A 20197-nucleotide genomic window follows, 5' to 3' on the forward strand; every position below is an offset into this window, starting at 1 on the left:
ACTTCTGAATACTGATCTCAAAGTTTTGATATGTCATGATCTCATTTTCATTATTTGTATTAGTCTGCTAATGTTTATTTGAGCTATTACTAGCATTTAAATGTGTTCTGAAATATTCAAGGAACCGATGATTTTTGTTTAAATTTGTAAACATTGTATATTATTATCAAGGCCAATGTGCTTTCTATTTTGAAGAGTTTACAAAAGTCTTTGTGGCATATGTGGTCATTTTTTAAGAAACTGTTTTCTTAACATTTTAAAAGAGTTCTGTATGCACTACCTGTTAAATACGTTTTTTGAAACTTATTAGATTGAATGAATTATGTCTTTCAAATGTTCTACATATTTATTTTCAGCCCACGTTGTCATAGTTAAATCATGTTAAAGTCTCCTAGACATTTCCATATTTTTTCTTTTTGCACTGCAATGCTTCTAAATATTCTTTACATATATAGATGCCATATTTTGCAAAAAAAAATAGTTCATGAATACAATATCTTCAAAAATGGCTTGTATCTTCTATCAATATAAAATGAATCTCCTGAGAATAACATGATCATATGATTATTATTCCTGATATATTTCTTTTCACATAGAGAAGTGACATGCTCAGATGCCTATTTGGAGAATGGATTGATTGGAAGGAGGTGAGACTTAATGCTGAGAAGCCAGTGGGAAGGCTCTGAAAATAGTTCAGGTGAGAAATCGTGAGTGATTGAATTAAGACGAAGGCAACAGAGAGGATTTTCAGCAGATTAAAAACATCAAGATTTGAAGTTACTTGGACTGCAGGGGGTGAGGAGAGAGAAGAGTTGAGGTTACACCTAGACTTCTAACTTGACCATTATCGAAAAGGCAATATAGGAGGAAGAGCTGGGTTGGCTTTTCAGAATGGACAATTTTCTGAATTTCGTTCTCTTTATGTTCATTCTCAAAGGACTCAAGCCCAGACCTAAGGCTCAGTTTTGGGTCTTGTCAGTTGATTGCTTACTCAAAGCAAAGTCCCTCTACCTTTGTACAAAACACTAGGATGAAATTCATAAATTACAGGGAAATCGCATTTGTTTAATATGCTAACAGCTCTTTCATAAATTTGAGGAGAAAAAAAAAACAGACTAAACGAGAAGGAATTAATTTCCTATGCCATGCCCAGGGTAGTCCATATGTGAAGGTTAAGTTTTCCACAAGAGGGCAGCATCACCTCATAAATTATGCATTGAACGCCTCCACCAATAAGGGCTGAGGTGGGGAGCAGAAAGGGTAGACAATGTAGGTTCAGGGAGCCATAGGGCCTGCCACACTATGAATAATCAAAGGCCCTGTTATCTGCAAGGCCATAATTATCACCACTCCTAGGCGACTGGCAGTGGCAGATGTTGCTACCTCAGGGGGAAAGAAGACATGGAGCTTGCCAAAGGAGGATGGGTGGGTGAAACAAGGAAATCCTCACACTCCTATGACTGGCTCAGAAGCTATTCTGGATGGTGCCCATACTCCCTCCAAGTGTATCTCTACAGCCAGCATCTCACAGGGGCCTGTATGCCTTGTTTAGATCTTTACCGCCCCTAATGGTTTCCTAGCAAATTACACTCTCAGTAGGTTAGGTTGCAAAGCATACTATGGTTCTGCTATTTGATCCATTTAACAATGTTTGGTTACTCCAGTTATGCTCCTTTATACCCTAGGGAAAGGAATGGAACTGAAATTCCCAGAGAAACCATTATGTAAAAGGCATTTTGTAAAAATTGTCTCATTTAATCATCATAATAATACCATTAAACTACCAATTACTATTTCCCATGTGACTGAAACAGGAAGTTGCATACATGAGTCTATCAGACTCCAAAACAAAAACTCTTATTAAGCTTCCCCTCCAAGTTCCTCAAAAAGCTCAACACAGAACCACCAAATGACCCATCTATACCACTCTTTGATATTTATCCAAAACATTAGTCAGAATACTATAGCAATATATTCATACCCATATTTATAGCAGCATAATTCATAATAAGTAAATTATAGAACCAGCATAGGTATTGTCCAGAGACAATGGATAAAGAAAATACTTCTCACTCTCTCTCATTCTTTCTCTCTATAGATAGATAGATAGATAGATAGATATAAACACATGGCTGTGTGTGGGGGGGCAATGGACTTTTATTGAGCCATATAAATGATATTATGCCATTTGCAAGAAAATGGATGAAACTGGAGAAAATCATGTTAAGTAAAATAAATCAGACTCAGAAAGTCAAAGGTTATATGTTTTCTTTGTTATGTGGAAGGAGAGGAAAAAGGAAAAAATGGATCTCATGAAAATAGGAGAACAATAGAGCAGAGGATGGAGATCAGAGGGAGGGAAGAGGGGAGGGTAAGAGTCTGAAGTTGATCAAGTTATGAGTATGTATGAATATGTCACAATTAATTCCATCAATTATAGACAATTATGCATCAATAATTTTTTTCAAAATCTACCTCTTCAGGGTGGGATTGTGGCTCTGTGGTAGAGCACTCACCTAGCATGCATGAGGTACTGGGTTTGATCCTCAGAACCACATAAAAATAAAAGTATTGTGTCCGTGTACAAATATATATATATATATATTTAAATATATATACATATATATACTACCTCTACAATAAATCTCATTTATAACTTAAACCATGACTAATCCAAGACTAAATCCATGATAATGTTATTGCACAGTATAAAATGTTATTCAGGTACACACATGTATAGGCATAGCTTAATTTTACATACTAGAAGGCAATACAATCAATAGGATGCTATATAACCTCTCCTTCTTAACCTCAAACCATTTTCCCCTAAGTAGTCTCTCTTTAGGATAAATAATTTGGATATAGGAACATGAGAACAATGGAATAATTGAAGAAAGTTCTGTTTTTCTAGTTTAGTTGGCTCAGGGATTTATGGCCCTGGTCATTGAGATAAGCTTGGATAGATAAGATAATGTGTTAATTTTGAGCATGCTGTGTTTGAAAGGCTTTGGAGACACCTAATTATAAATGTCCAGTTGGAAGTAGCTTACGTCATTTGAGACACAAGAGAGATAGTCATCCACAAATAGATACAAATTAAAGCTAGAGGATGGGATGAGACTTTCCACAGTAAATTAATGAAGTTAGAAAGGGTGGAACTGGGGAAAACAGCAGCATTTAAGGGACAGTCAGGGGAATAGCATGTAGTAAGAGCCTGGTTAAGAAATGGACAAAGAGGTAGGAAAAGAACAAAACATCAGGGTATCTGGAAAGTAAGAATTTCCTAAAGGAGGACACAATCTTGGAATTGATGATATCAAATGGCATGCAGAAATCATAGTTGATGAAGATTGAAAATAATCCATTGTCTTTGACAACTAGGAGATGATTTGTGTGTATTTTGACAAAGTTGTTTCAGTGAAGTTCTGAGGATGGGAAGCTAGATGGCAGGTGAAGAGGTGGAGACAGTGAATATAGACTGAGTTTGAGGCTAAGTTTGAACCAAAGGAGAAAGATGGGGTAGTAGCAGCCAGAACGAGAAGTAGGATCATAGGAAGATGCTTTTAAATTTTTTCTCCAATAAAAATAATTAAGATAAAGGACTTAGGCATATATCTTGAATAAAGGAAACCATCTACTACAAAGGGAAAAGCCTGGGCTGGGGTTGTGGCTCAGTGGTAGAGCACTTGCCTGGCATGAGTGAGGCCCTGGGTTCGATCCTCAGCACTACATAAAAATAAATAAATTAAATAAAGGTATTATGTCTATCTACAACTAAAAAAAATATTAAAACAAAACAATAGGAGAAGTCTGAGTGCCAGTAATACAACGTAGAGGTGCAGCAGCAAAATGAAAAGCCATGGGACTAGGGATGTGGCTTGGTGGTCAAGTGCTTTAGCATGTGCAAGGCCCCAGGTTTAATGCTTAGTACTGAAAAAAAAAAAAAAACAGTCACATAGACTAAGCATAATGACTGAATCCAACAACGTGCTTCCCTTCCTTCTGCTTATGTCTCTGCACTTACCTGGAGTGTCTCCCTTTCTGATGGTTTCTTATTCAGATTCTGCCTGCCCTTTAGCTCAAAGTTCACGTCCTTTCTAGACTCTTACCCTATCAATCTAGTCTGAAGTGATCTCATTTTCTTCTTAACAGCAATTTCTATCTGAACAATCCATTTAATGATCACACGCCACCCTGCAAAACCTCCTTTACTGCTTTCTTTAAAAAAAAGTATTGCTAATCAGTTGCTCATATATGTGTCTTTTCTCCAGTTTTAGACTGTACAGTCCTCAAGGGCAAGGTTTCTTAGAATTTGCCACAGCCCCCAGAGTGCCTACCTTGAGTGGCAATATGGTCTCTTTAACATTCTGTGTATGTGAAAATGAACCCCATGATTATGTACAGTATAATGCACTTAATAAAAACTCTATTGATAATGTAGTTGAACAGTGGCAGCCTGTTATGAAGGACATGGAAAAATGCTGTCTGAGGTAGGCCCTAAGTGCATACTGAGCAATTTAGTCCTCTGAAGTAAATAGGGAAACTGAGTCTTGCAGAGGCACAATAAATGTATCTGACATGATATGGCTGGTATGTGGCACTGCCAGGATTTGCACCAAAGGTTCTTTTTCTTATGCCAGTCTGCTTTAGTTGTCCACAAAAGTCTGTCCATGTGATGCACCTCTCTCTTTGATGATAACGACAAAGATGTGACTCTATTGAGACTTTCATACCAACCAAGTATTTCAGTGGCCTCTGCACCTTTACCTTACCTCCTGACAATCAGCTTGAGGATCCGGAAGGAGCCTTTGATGAGGATGAGAGCTTCTTGGCGGGAGCCATACAATGGAGTGCCATTGATATTCACCAGCTCATCACCAGTCCTCATCTTCTGGGACAAGGCTGCCTTGCCTCCATCTTCAATCTGTGTTGCAGAGAACAAAATAGAAAGCAGGTGGTGAGGGGACTTCCTCCCCATAATTCTACTCCTTGGTTCCTCCCAATCTTGGAACTACAGGTAGGATAGGGAATGGCTCCAGGAAGCTTCTGGGAGCAGCTGAGTTGATCATAGGCAATTATTTCCTGAAGGAAACGCTTGGGTAAACCTTTAAAGAAGGAGTCAACTCAGAAATAATGCAATCCCTGCCTGGAGGAATGAACAGTCCATCTGGAAAAACAAACACTTCTAAGCCGGGTGTGGAGTGCACATGTGTAATCCTAGCAGCTCAGGAGGCCGAGGCAGGAGGATTGTGAGTTCAAAGCCAGCCTTAGCAATTTAGCAAGGCCCTAAGCAACTCAGAGAGACCCTGTCTCTAAATAAAATATAAAAACAGCTGGGGATATGGCTCAGTGGTTAAGCACCCCTGGGTTCAATCCCCGGTACAAAACAAAACAAAAATAAACCCTGCTTCTAAAACAGAAAATGACATTTGGAAGGAACCCCAGAGTATGGCTAAAGTAGAAACATGGCACTGAAAAATGCACACAAAATTAGAATCAGATGAGATAGGCTTCAATGAAATTTGGCAAATCCTTTCCTATCTTTGGGAAGGCCTTGAAATCTGATAAACTTGACTTTGAATTCTGACCCTACTACTTTGTAGCTGTGTGATCCTAAGCAAGTTACCTAACACCTCTGTGTTTCAATTGCCTCATGTGTGACATGTAGATAATAAGAATACCTACCTCACAGGGTGGTTAGTATTGGAAGTGTCTGAGAGCATTAAGTCCTTACAAAATATGATCTCAGATTATTATAATAATCGGTTGACTAAAGCCCTTGAAGGTGGCTCCCAGCTCAACATTCTGCAAATGCACTTGCAAATTCAAAAGATATGACGTAGGTATGAACAATGTAGCTGCTCATTTATCTACATCTATTCAAATGTCTAGCATAGTGCTTCCAATCCTGGCACATGTAGGCATTCAGTAAAAACTGGGAATATGGGTATTTATTGTTCTACCATAGCCCACAGATTTCCATGGACCAATCTCAATGAAAAGGTTGTCAAGCCAGGGCCACTGAAAGCAAAGCCAGAAGTAATAGTTATTTGGGTAGGCAAAAGCAAAGCAGAATGTCCCCCAAGTTTTCTTGCTATGGCTAATTTTATATGTAACATTCCTTTTAACACAAAGGTGACTTCTGCCTATTACAGTATCAATTCCATTCATGGTGAAAGCAGACATATATCTATTAACTCATCCCTCAAGTATTTAGTGAATTTTTATTATGCATAGAACAACATACAAAGTGCTAGAGATACAGAAATGAACTCTTAGCCTCAGAATTACTGTCTAAAGTTTATGGAGATGGTCAGGTAAAATAAAATCCAAAAAGGAGCTAAAGATGATTAAGTCATACAGCCCTTAGGGGAAAGTTTATTTTAAAGGGGGCAACTAGGGCTCATCTTCACTGAAGGTGGTATTACACTTACTTCTACTCTTGTTCTAACTTTCCTGTCAGTCTTCTGTAGCATGTCCCCAGTCTATCCTCATACCCTGGAAGTTAGAATATTGCTGAGTTTTAGGTTAGCCAGCTCATGTGTAATTTGGCAGATAAGATCTGAGTGTAGAGAAAAATGCTAATTCAGGATTTTTAAACCCCCATCAAATAAATTGAACTTCTGGGTTAAATCACAGACTTGTTCAATGTATTACTGCTAACCCAACATTTTTAAAAAAATAATCTTTCTGAAAAATCATAGGTTGACTATGTGACATTAAAGACCTATTTGAAGACATACATGTATGGCCCAGTTTCCAGTACAAAGATAGATAAAGATATATAGATATATGTGTACATACATGTATGGAGATACACACACACACCACACACCTGGGCCTGGGCTATATATATATATATATATATATATATATATATATATATATATATATATATATATAGCTTTGTGTGTATATATACATAAATATATCTATATATACACATACATTATATATCTCACACATCTGGGATATATATATATATATATATATATATATATATACACACACAAACATGCATATATGTATATATGTGTATATGTTTGTATGTATACTACACATATCATTGTTCTGGCACCTGGGCCACCACTCAAAACAAAGCAAGCCAGTATTGGTAAATGGGAAACAACTCTTAGCAAATTAATTAGGATTATACTCTTACTTCCATTGCCATTATCAGTGTTACTTCACAGACACTGCTGCCTGCTGGGAGAAAAAAAATAAAGGGTAAAGGAAAGCAAAGTGTGGTACTTGAATTTCATAAGTTCTATTTGAATGACTCATTACTTTGGCATCCACAGAAGGCCCTCAGCATCAGGCAGAACTTTCAACATGGATCAGCCATTTGAAAGGGCTTCCTGAGGCTAACAAAGAACCATAAACAGAAGTCTAACTAATGAATGCTAATAGATTTTCCCTGTTGATGTACAGTAGCCTTAATTCACTCTTACCCATTTTTTTTATTCATACAACTCAATTATCCATATTACTGTTACTCATAACAAGTCTTTCCTTCAATATGTATTGATATTAAGTACCGCCTTTGGTTAATTAAGCACTAGGTTACATCAGCAAGATCTCTGTTTATTCTCGGCCAGAAAATGAAAGAGGGAAACCTTTTAAACTAAAATGCTTAATTATTGCTGCAGTGAAAGCTCAGACAGTTGCTTTCCCTACTGCCACTTTAGCTGCCACTACCTGAGATCTTGCAGAGATTCATTCTTGAATTATAGCCACAGGTGGACGGTGCCTCTTTTTCTGTTCCATGGCCCTTCTCAGTCACCAGCAGCATCTTCCTCAGGATGGATATGTTGAGTGTACTCATGCTTCTCTAGTACAAGCATGAGCCAGCAAATTTGGGGTGCCCAGCACAATCCCAGAGTCCAGAGGATCCAGATCAGGAATGAGACTCCGTTTGGTGGGAGATCCCTAGGACTATACCCCAAGCTAGCCCTTTTCCACATTAGGGTATTTATTGAGCTGTACAAATGACTCCGTACTCCTCCAGGCTTTTGAGTCCACTTTTATTGCTCACTAGTCTCTCCACCCCCCCCCTTCCTGTTACTGTTTGGCTTTCTGACAACTAGTTCTCCAGGTCAGTGGCTCAACCACACACTTGTTTATATGGAAAACAAAGCAGATGTTCATGTTTCTAGCAAGGAAAAAAGAAAAGGAAGAAAGAACAAATAGCAGGGGAAGAGGGAGGGAAAGAAGATATATAAATATAGATATGGATACAGAAACTGATATAGATATTTCTATAAAAGGTTTTATTTTCCCCTTCGCACCACTCTCTAACTCTGGCTGGGGCCCAGGAAAGGTGTGAATTAACTCACTTGTTGAAATTAACATACCCTGCTTGTAGGGCTGTGTAATATCATATGATGCTGTCAGTTCAGTGAGGCTGGTCAATTTTCCAGCCCTTCCTGAATCAAACCTTCAGGGTGGCTATCCTGTTTCATTTGAAGTGCTGTGACTTCTCAGATTAGACCCAGATGCACTAGATTGTCAGTATAAACACATAGCACAAAGCTCAATGTAAACGATGTTTAACTTTTGCGTCATTTTGGATTATCCAAGTGATCACTGGGCTAGCAGTGAGTGACCCAAGTAAATGAAAATTGATTGCATTGAGGGCACAGAACCAAAAGCCAGATGGTGTCTGGAAAGCTGGAAAGAGATGACTGACCTTGGACAAGTCCCTTTCCACTCTCAAAGCCTCTCTTACCCTTACTGGTAAAACACAGGGGCCTGACTAGATGATCTCTTGGGGGCACTGACAGCTCTATGCCTTTACAGTTCTGACATTCAGTGACCTGTGAACAGTTAGCAAAGTCATGCATTATCCTGCTGCTGACACAGATAATCCGGGATTTTCTCCCCATTGTACTTTGCTTTTACCGTGTTTCACTCCTTCGAAACTGACTAATTAACATCCATCTCTCAACTCCCCTAAGTCTTTATCCATTGTTTCAGAGTGGTCCACCAAGATTGGAACACTTAATAAGGCATGTTTGGGACAATGAGAGAAAAAGATTCCTGAAGCTCCATTTTGTGCTAATGAGCTGGTGATTTGGAAATTTTTGATGGGTCTTCAACGAAGCATGAAGTACTCTGACGGCTGTCAACAAAGTGACAAGTTGGCCCTTTGAGAGTAAAGGCAAAGAAAAATGGGCTTAGCAGCATTTACTGGCTTCTTAGTAGCTTTTATTTTATCAAATACAAGCAGATACTTGCCTGGTCTTTAGAACAACCTTGGAAGATATGCAAAAGGAAAGGAAAGAAATATGAGATTAGGTTTAAATTTTAAAAATGCTTTTAGTACAAGGAACACCAGTTGCAATAATAACCAACAGGTATTTAATAGTTATTACACCAGTGTAAGGGTAGCATTAAAAATCAATGACATGATTGTGATACTTCTGCTTCCTTCTAGAAATTTGTTAGAAAAAGTAGGAATCAACTGAAACTTTCTTTGTCAGTTTTCAGAGGCTCTGGCCAAATTACCAGCCCATACACCTACCTCTACAAGCTTGTTTTTCATGTAAAAAGGCAAATAGCATAATTGTTAATTGATGTAGAAAAAGTTCACCCAGAGTATTACAGATCTATTGCTTAAAAAGTGTGTGTGAGTGGGTGTGTGCATGTGTGTCCTCTGAGTGCCTTTTTAGCATTTTTGAAAACTTTCAAGTTTTTAATACTACTCTAAAAACATGTTCAACAATTTAGCCTTTTCTTGCAAATCAATAAAGAGAAAATGTAGAGATAGGGATAAGATGGTTTGGGGAAGTTTAACTGTTAGGAAGTAGGATCATGAAAGAATGGATAAAGACCTTTATCTTTCAGAAATTTAATGGAAAATCTTGAGTGAACCACAGACAGGGGTGTGGGGAGTGGGGGTCATCTGTTTCTGATCTGTCCCGTCTCGTCTGTTGGTATATCTTAGAATCTCTTCATGCTAGCAGAGATTAATCGGGGTGCCCTGAAAAGGAGAGATGTGGGCTTTTAAACCCCTGCAATCTCCTTGCCATGGTTTTCAACACTTTGATTCCAGGTTGTAGACACTGGCTGCCCTAACTTGTCTCTCTAAGCAACTCCCTCCCTTTAAAATATCCCTCTCAAATTTCCCTTTAAAGCACTCTAGGTTTAAAAAAAAAAAAGACAAGAAGCTCTGTTGCTCCTAATCTTCCCTACTTTACTCTAGCTTCCCAAAAGGCAAAACAGAAAACAAAAATGACCTCTTAAATAAACAAGAATTCAAAAACAATAGCTAATGAAAAAGATGTGAGTAGGCCTAGATTAAAGCAGTAATCCTGCATGTAGATAGAGTGAGGAAAGAGTATGTAGATGGATACAGAAGGAGAAGCCATTCTTTCCTCTACCAGCTAAGAAGAAGATGCCCACATCCTACAAGGAGATGCCCCAGAGTGTAAAATTCTGGGGATCAGGCCCAAGAACTCCTTTGCCCTTGAGCCACTGGAACTTTCATTGGCCCACAGCATGACCTACCCACAGACAGCACCTTCCTCTCCAGCTGCTTAATCACCATCTAGTTTACTAATCCTCACAACAAAGGCCCTCAAAGCTCTGAATCATTAAATTTCCCTGGGGATTAACCCAAGTCAAATTCTAAGCATCTTTGCCAAAAACTCAGTCAGCCCAGAGCCAAGCTCAACTCTAGGAATTTGGTGATGAGGGAAAAGGAGTCAAAAGCACTGTCCCTAAGTCAGCAACCAAAGGTAAGTTTGTCTTTGCTCCTACCAAATCACATAGTCCTGTGGTCTCCATAAGCCAGGCAAGGGGACACAAAAGTAAATGCAGGGCTTCTTCTATGGTTCACAGTAGTGTTCATTGGGGTCCTGTTTATATTTTGTCAACTCTAGCCATTTGTTTACCCTAAAGCCTTCTGCTGATATTAATGTTGTCAGTGTTTGTCACAAATATCAGTCTTTGGTAGTTTAGGACAATAGTATCCAGAGTAGGGTATATATATTCCAGGCTGTGCACATGATCTATTGGCACCATGATCCATTGGAACTTCTATTTATCTAAATTTTTTTAAATTAAACTTTATTAATATTTGCTATCATTAGAATTATATTCTACATAAATAATATATAGACATATATACATATATATGGAATACATGTTCATGTTCAAAACATTTTTACTGACATAAACTTTTACTAAAAAATTGGCCAGATCATAGACCAAAATGAGAGGGCTAAAATCAAAATGCTTTCATTTTAATTAATTCATTCATTTTTGGCACTGGGGATTGGATTCAAGGGTGCTTTACCACTGAGCTACACCCCCTAGCCCTTTTTATTTGTTTATTTTATGTTTGACACAGGGTCTTGCTAAGTTGCTGAGGGCCTCACTAAGTTGCTGAGGCTGGCCTGGAACTTTCAGTCCTCCTGCCTCAGCCTCCTGAATTGCTGTGGGATATAGGTGCAAGCTACCACACTTGGCCCCAATAATACTTTTAGAGGAAAATATAGCAGCATATCTTTGTGACCTTGCTGTTGGACAGAGATTTCTTGGGCCAGATGCAAAAGATAGTAACCATAAAAGATATATTGGCTCATCTAACCAAAAAATACTTCATTAAGGTTGTCACTAAACAAAAGAATGAAAAGATAGTTTTTGTCTATTATAAATAAAGTTGCTATGGACAAGCAAATCTTTTTTAGACTCAGGCGCTTCTTTCTCTTGGGTATCCCTAAGTGTGGAATTGCTGCATCCTGGAGTAATGGTACACACAGTGGTACATGTCTGTAATCCCAGCTACTTGGGAGGCTGAGGCAGGATGATTGTAGGTTCATGCCAGCCTAGGCATCTTAGTGAGACCCTGTCATGTTTTTTTTTTTTGTATCAGAGATTGAAATTAGGGGTCATTAACCACTGAAACATATCCGCAACCCTTTTTATTGTTTTTGTTTTAATTTTGAGATGGAGTCTCGCTGAGTTGCTGAGGCTGGCTTTGAACTTGAGATACTCCTGCCTCAGTCTTCCAAGCCACTGGGATTATAGACATGTGCCACCATGCCCAGCCTCCATGAAAATTTTAAAAAATTTATAAAGGGTTGGGGCTGGGACTCAGTGGTAGAGTGCTTGTCTAGCATGTGTGAGGCACTGCATTCTATTCTCAGCACCACATAAAAATAAATAAATAAATAAATAAATAAAATGGCTCCTCATCAACTAATAAAATATTTTTTTTAAAAAAAGTGAAAAGTCAAGCCAATGAATGGGAAAATATTTGTAATAAATATATCTGACAAAGGACTTATACTCAGAATATGAAAAGAACTACAAATCAATAAGAGAAAGACCAATAGCCAATTAACAGTTGGCAGAAGACTTGAATAAGCACTCCATAAAGAAGGTAGCCAAATGCTCAATAAGCATATGAAAAGGTGCCCAATATAATTTTTCATCAAGGAAATGCAATTTTAAATCATAGTAAAATATCATTACCTATCCACCAGAATGCCTAAAATTACAAAGAGTATTGGCAAGAATGTAAAGCAATTTGAACTCTACATTGCTGGCAGGAGTATAAAATGATACAACAACTCTGGACTGTATACTTCCTCCAGGATGCAGCAATTCCACACTTAGGGATACCCAAGAGAAAGAAGCGCCTGAGTCTAAAAAAGATTTACTTGTCCATAGCAACTTTATTTATAATAGACAAAAACTAGGAATAACCCACATGTCTATCAAAACATACATGTACACAAAGTGGCATACCTACTATACAGCAATTAAAAAGAACAAAATAATATACATGCAACAAAATGCAAGACTCTCTAAAATATGTTGCCAGGCATGGTGGCACATGTCTGTGATTCCAGCAGCTCAGGAGGCTGAGGCAATTGGATCACTAGTTTAAGGCCAGCCTCAGCAAATGAGTGAGGCTCTAAGCAACTTAGTGGGACCCTGTCTCAAAGTACAAAATAAAAAGGGCTGAGGATGTGACTCAGTGGTTAAGTGCCTGTGGGTTCAATCCCAAGTACCAAAAAATTAATAATTAAAAATAAATAAATAAAATATTATGTTGACTGAAAAAAGACAAGACTGTAGTATGATTCCATAGTTTAGGAATATCAAGAACAGAAAAAAAATTGATGTTGAAAAAGCTAAGTGGTTAACTATGACCAGGGTAGACTGATTGTAAAGGTCCATGAGGAATTTTTCTGGGAGCGCTGGTTACATGGGAATATACACTAAAACTTCATTGAGATCTGTGCATTTTACTGTCTATAACTAATTTCTGAATTGAAGAAAGAATTTAAACAACAAAGACCTCTATACTATGTAGATTATATTTCTGCAAGGCAAAGCATTTCCCTTCAAGATAAACCTCCACAATAGGACTCTCACCATTCCTCTCTGCTTTGAGACAGTATTCACCCCACCCCTCCCCACAAGGTGGAAGCTTTCAGTAAGAAGCAAAAATGAAGATCAGCACTTCATTTGCTTTACCTGCCAACCGGTAAAGGTCAAAAGTTTTGTTTTGTTTTGTTTTGAATCTTCAACCACTCTCTATCTTGACACAGCCTAAACACAGAATCAGTCCTCGCCCAATGTTGGAGCCATGTACTGCGGCTTCTCCTGTCTATCTCAGATACGGCTCTTTCAGAGTTCCTGACACCCACTACAAGCTGAACTTCATCAGGCCATTGTCACACAAGCAACTAGCTCTATCCCGGGCATCCTTACTGTCCCCTTAGTGCCTGTGCTTCTTGGCTGTGAAATAAGATTGGACCTTTAGTGCTACACGTGATCAAAGAATCTTACAAAGCTGAGTGATAGTGGGGGTTCAGGGTGCACTGCAGTGGATGAAAGCCAAGGAGAGGTTAGGCAGAATGCTAGGGTCTTTGCTCCTGACTTCCAGAGGCAGCTGAAAGCAACAGAGTTCACTATAAGCAACCACGATATGCTCCTTCGAATAGGGTTAAAACAGTCTAGGGCAAACCAGAAAGCCCATAATGCCCTCAAGCATGAGCACAGCACTGGATGTTGACATAGTGGGTGAGCCTAAGAGGCTGAAAGAGCAACAGTCTCTTACGAACCATCCAATATAACAACCCTGTGGGCTGGGAATGTAGCTCATTCTTGACCAGCCTGTGCAAAGCCCTGGGTTTCATCCCCCACATGCACACGATGTGCACTTGTGCGCGCGCGTGTGCACACACACACACACACACACACACCAGAAAAAAAAAATCCTATAAAGAGGACATATCAATTCACTGGCATTTTTGAACTGTGCATAATGCCCAAATTAAAACAAGAATGCGTGTTAAATCCCACTGGATTACTAGAGAGAGATGCAAGTAATACTGCTTGGATTAATATAATCTTTATTTCTCCAGTATCAACCCATTGTTGATTTGAAAACTATCCTTCAAGTTGATCAAAACCGTCGTTTTAATTTGCCAGTTGGCTGTGAATGAGTTAGATACAGCCTTCCAGCCCAAGAGGATGTGATTAACTATCTGGAATCTGAACTATCCCAAAGCCAGGTTCACTGAATAACTCATTACTGGTTCCCTGAAGCCATTTATTTATAACCCATTATGCAAAAAGCCAAAGACAGTTTCTAAAGAGTGCACATATCCAACATTAGTCACTTCTGACTGGAAAAGGACCAATGCACTGAACACCCTTCAGGGGAGGGGGGATAAAAAGGCTGCCTGTGGAAATCACTAGCCTGCTCTGTTGCCTGGAAACTGCTTGTCCACCTTCCTAGGTACCCGTGTCCCTCCACCAGATGTGGATGAAGGGAGATTAGGCTTGATTTCTATTTCCCAGAGATAGGCGCCCACGTTCCAGTCCCAGAACATTGTTTGCCCCTGCCCAGGCCCTTTTACCACAGTAATGATTTGAATCTCTGGTCTTCACTTTGCTCCTGATCAGTGTAAAATGAAAAAAAGAAAAGAGGCTTTTAACTTCCTCCCATCCTTCAGAATGACTAATACCAAAGCAAACAGCTCCCACAGAAATAACCTACCAAAGCAAAGACAATAACAGCGATGTCCTTTACTGACCCCAGGACAGATCCACCTTGAAATTAAGTGCCCACAGCAGGCTGGGGTTGTAGCTCAGTGGTAGAGTGCTTACCTAGCATGCGTGATGCACTGGGTTCGATTTTCAGCACTGCATAAAAATAAATTAAATAAAGGTCCATCAATAACTAAAAAATATTCTAAAAAAGAAAGAAATGGCCACTGTTGCTGCTGCTTTCACATCATGCTGCAGATCTGGGAATAAGTGAGCCATCCCCCTGTCTGTTCCAAGCATCCTGTTTACATGGTGACAGAAAAATGGAGCACCATCTCTTTCCCGCTTAGCAAGACCCTTAGCAAGACGTGTCAAATAACAAAATAAAACTGAGCTTCCACAAATGGAGAGAGAGAGAGAGAGAGAGAGAGAGAGAGAGAGAGAGGAGGGAAGATGCACTCAGTTGTTTATATGTTAACGGGGGGGGATAGGGGGGGATAGGGACTTTTATAGCAGAGATCATTTTCCCCTTCCAATGCCAGGATTAGCTTGAGAAACAAATGAAGGAGGGGTGATGTGCATGTGAATTCAAGACCTGGGTGAGCAGTGCAGAAGCCATTCAGAAAGGTATCAGACTTGCTGTTTTAGACTACTACGACTACGCCTGGGTGAAAAGTCAGAACTTGATTTTTAACTCCTGTCCCCGCTCACTCCCGCTTCCCTAACCTCAAACACAAGAGTAGAGCCCTGCCCCTTGTCCTAGGATGGTGGACTCCCTCTGACAGCAGGCTACACAAATGTTGACACTGAGGGTCTTCTTCACAGCAACATCAGTCTGCTGCTTTTCCTCCTCCACCAAACCTTCTCCAGCCCTCTCTAATCACCACACCTCTGTATGTGTTTTCTCCTCCACGTATGCCTGAGCTTGCCTGTTTTTCTATGCTGGGATGGAACCCAGGGCCTTGTGCAACCTAGGCAAGCACTCTACTACTGAGCTACACCCCCCAGCCCTAAGCTTGCCTTCTCTACCTCTTCCTACTCCCCCACACACCTCTGTCCTCTCCCCCTGCCTCCAGTCCTTCTCCCTAAGTCTCCTTTGGGCAGGCTTCAACCTCCCCTCTCATTAAGATCTGGCACTCATGTTCACTAATTAAATCAGACAGGCCGAGGAATGATTCTTGCAATGTCAAAAGCAGCAGGTCAGAAGCTCTACGTGATCTGGCCATGCATGCCTTATTGACCTCCTTTTCCTCAATCCTCCACCCCTACACCTCCACCCTCCACACACTGTAGTCAGATTGAAATTTCTGTTCTTCAGAAAGATCAAGCCCATCTCCATTTCAAGACCTTTGCACTTGCTGTTCTCAGAGCTGAGAATATTCTTCTTCTAGATTCTTATGTAGTTCAGTTTATCATTCATGTCTCAGCTCAAATTTGCCTTACCTAACTTTCTCTCTTTCCCCCATCCTGGTCTCCATCACTCTCTATCACATTACCTCCATCATAAAAATGTATCACCATTTTGTATGATCTTGTTTATTTCTACATGTTTAGCTTCTCTCAGGATACTTCAATTGTAATGGGGGACATAGTCATCATAGCTCTATCACTGGCATCCAGGGAAAAATATCTGTAGTTGCTCAATAAATATTTGTTGAAATTAGAATTAGAAGGGATCTCAGAATATTATCCTATCTGCTTGCCTGATTCTGGACAAGTAACATGTTTTTCACTTTGTTGATAAAATAAATGAGGTTCAGAAATGTTACACAACTTGCCCAAGATAGAATAATTATTAGGTCTATGCAGCCATGACAAAGCCTTTCACTTTCCCATGGGTACATGGCTCTTCATGATCCTTGATTAGCAATGCAAAGAAGTTCTTGCAGAAGAATTACCTGAATATTTTTTAAAGCATTGTTATTATTGGCTCAGAATATTCTAGAATAATTATCCTTAAGCTAAATATTCTCTGCTTGTCAGAAGGTGCCCAGAGGTAAGGAATGAAGTCTTTAAGGAACCTTAGGTGCATGGCAATAATACCTTGTGCCCAGATATGATTCTCCTTAGTTTTGAACATTCCAAGTCTTAGGAAGTTAATTTAAAACACACACAAGCCCTTACAAACAGACCATGAACACTGGGAGATTTAACTACTCCCAGCAGCTGGGAATTCAAAGTAACATATACTCCACCTTCCTGTGTACAGACATTACAAGAGGCCCTTTCAGTCTACCATCCCTGAAAACTTTAAGAGCAAATCCAGATGATGGGCATAAACCAGATTCAAAACTGATTGCTTGGCCAGTATCCTCAGATGCCTAAAAACGTGTGTGGCTGTGTGGGTGTCAGAGGGGACCCTCCGTGGTGTTTGAACAAGAGTTTGCCCTGACCTTACTTCTTGGAACTACAATTCCCTTCTTAAAGGCTATTGATTCACTGGATTTAGAGTTTATACCTTCGTGATTTAGTGTTTATACCTTTGTGAGGCTTTCCATATAAACAAATTCACAAGTCAGAAAAAAAAAATCCTTTGTCATGCCAGGTTTCCTGATTTGGGGTTTGGAAAATACGGCCACCACAGCACAGCTGAAACAAAAATAGTCTAAATATCTGTAGTATGCATTCAGCACTAATGGACAATAAGTGATAGTGAAGTTTTGTCAGGTCTGATTCAGATTACCTGTGGCTGCTGTGAATTATATGGAATTACACCGAGTTTAATGGTTCTCTGGCAATTTGCCTTGGCCCAGAGCCAAGGCAGCTAATGCTTCAATCAAACTGCTCTCTACCCCCACCCCAAGAGTTTCTGTTCCTAAGTCTGAGTGCATCTGTGATGAAGCCTTCAATGACACTGTCATACAAAGGCCAAAGCCCCCCCACACGACCCCCAGAGGTCTCTTTCTCTTCCTTCTCTATGGCGTGGTGTGTTAACTGCTCCTGTAGCTTTGCTGAGACAAACTACCTGGCTAGCCATTTTGAAGAGAAGAGTTTTTTTAAGATTTGATTAAAACAGAAGAGCCAAAAGTGAAAAGGTGAGAACAAGACAAATATCTGTTGGCCCTATCCTTTTCATCTGCAGTACCATCAGCTAAACCAACTCATCTTGATCAGCAGAAGCCCTGGACCTACCCTGCATCTCAACAGAGGTAAGACAGCAGCCCTCCTGAGAAGGAATGCATTCCCCACTAAGGGCAGGGAAAACTGACTGACAAGGACAATCCCATTGCATGTCGAGTTACACCCCTCACCCTGTTTTAGGAACCCAACTAGCCCTGAGGCTGGGATTCTGCCTCAGCTTGCTGGCATCACTTACACAGGGTTAGGACAGTGGAAAAAGGCCAAGTGCACAAACAAAGGCCAGAAAAGTCCTCAGCAAACTTGCAAAAGAGGCATGTGCAACTGTGAGATGCGATCAATTCTGGGCCAACACACACACACACACACACACACACACACACGTGTTCTCTCTCTCTCTCTCTCTCTCTCTCTCTCTTTCTCTCTCTCTCATCAGTCCCTGTTCACCCCGTCCCCCACAATCTCTCCTAAAATCTCCAGAGGCATCTCAGCACTAGCACCTCCTGCTCTTTGACTAAGGTGATTCTTAACTGATTCCAAAGTCCCATTTACTGGCTCTACTAGGGAGAAAACTCATTTTAAGAGACTAGCTGCCATCGAACCAGCAGGAGGGAAGGGCAGAAACCACAGGATTCCTACTCTGCACTGATTGCCACTAACTCATTTCAGCTGCTAAGGGGAGGCCCTGTTGGGGGAGCCAGGAGAGGAAATGGGTTCCATGTACAGTCCACTTTAAATTGCTCACAATTGCATGCTCGAAAATAGTCTCCACTAAACATTTAGCATGCCCATTAGCGCCAGCCATAAAGCTTTAGGCTTTGCTACACTGTTCGCCCAGATTGCCTGAGCTGCTTCCCTATGGCAAAGATGATTAAACGGCTGGCAAGTCAGATCCGCGCAGGAAGGATAAAGGAGCCACAAGGATGGTTAAACCTGGACCCAGGAAGGATGGTTAATATGACTTTTAAGCACATAAAGGACTTAGAGGGTAAGAATCAGCTGTTCTCAATTTTGATTGAAAGCAGAGCAAAGGCAAAGAAATTGAAATTGCAATGAGAGAGGCTGATGTTAGTAAGAAGGAAGAACTTCCTGCCAGGGACAGTAGGTAAATATTCGACCGAGTGGTAGGTCAATGAAGGCTATGGTATTTCTTTCTTTGGAGTGGCTCTTCTGTTGGGCTATGTCTGTGTGGTCCTCCCAGAGCATGGGGGAAGGAAGAAAGAGCAGAAGTTACAGGTCCAATTCAGGCTCTTTCAGCAGCCAGAATCTCTTCTTTGTAACATTCCAGAGTCTGTAAAAAGGATCAGTGAGACACAAAGAAAGAAGAAACAAGCAGCCTGCTGCTGATCTCACATGTTGAGATTCACCCCACCTCCCTAGCCTTCTCTATGACACAAGTTTTTGCCATGGTCCCCACAATCTCAAGAAAGAAAGTAAAGACTTGCTTTTGGCTCCCTGGGGTCCCTAAGCCATGCATATGGGAACAATATTTTCTGAACCCAAAAGCAGGGCATGGTCTGACAATTATATTTATGGGGACAAGAGGATAGAATATGTGAAATCAGAGCTGTCCTGGGAAATCTGGGACGTATGATATTCATAGCCACATATTATCTTTTTCTGAGGGGTCCCAACACAGGAGGGAGTTAATTAAAACTGTGCCATGTGGTTTGGGGCCTGGGTTCTTTCCTTGTCTGCAGCAGATCAGTCAGGACTGTGGAAAGCTAGGGCTGTAATAAGCCCAATGCAAACTGAAATTCCTTTTTGCACAAGTTGGAGAAAGAGGTAGTTGATGTATCCTTCCTAGCATTCCCCCACTCTAAAATATAGCAAGAGGGCTGGGGCTGGGGCTCAGTGGTAGAGCGCTTGCCTAGCATGCGTGAGGCACTGGGTTTGATTCTCAGTATCACATAAAAATAAAAGATATTGTGTCCACCTAAAACTAAAATATTAATATTAAAAAAGAAAATATAGCAAGAGCTAAGGGGCATGTTTGTTCTCTCTTACCACAAATATTGCCATAGGTTATAGAGGGACAATATATAATTGGATTCAAGGGATTCCATTCATTCACTCTTTTCTTAAGGCAGTGGTTCTCAAAGTACAG

The 20197-nt window shown here is 40.2% G+C and overlaps 1 protein-coding gene across 3 annotated transcripts in view; it reads right to left on the bottom strand.

Moving 5' to 3' along the window:
- Shroom4 (shroom family member 4) overlaps positions 1–20197 on the bottom strand; it is a 216931-nt gene that overhangs the window by 95018 nt on the left and 101716 nt on the right. Inside the window, exon 2 of one of the 3 annotated variants that reach the window (XM_046442556.2) lies at positions 4773–4924. The exons of 1 other annotated variant lie outside the window; for it this stretch is intronic. In XM_046442556.2, the coding sequence (XP_046298512.1) occupies positions 4773–4924 (152 nt within the window). Of the gene's footprint in view, positions 1–4772; positions 4925–20197 lie in introns of those variants that run through there. One more of the 3 variants, XM_046442559.2, reaches the window with a different exon arrangement.

The sequence above is a fragment of the Marmota monax genome, unplaced genomic scaffold (genome assembly GCF_021218885.2).
Source record: "Marmota monax isolate L192 unplaced genomic scaffold, Marmota_monax_Labrador192_F-V1.1 WCK01_AAM20220418_F8-fsc00170, whole genome shotgun sequence".
Classification (NCBI taxonomy): Eukaryota; Metazoa; Chordata; class Mammalia; order Rodentia; family Sciuridae; genus Marmota; species Marmota monax.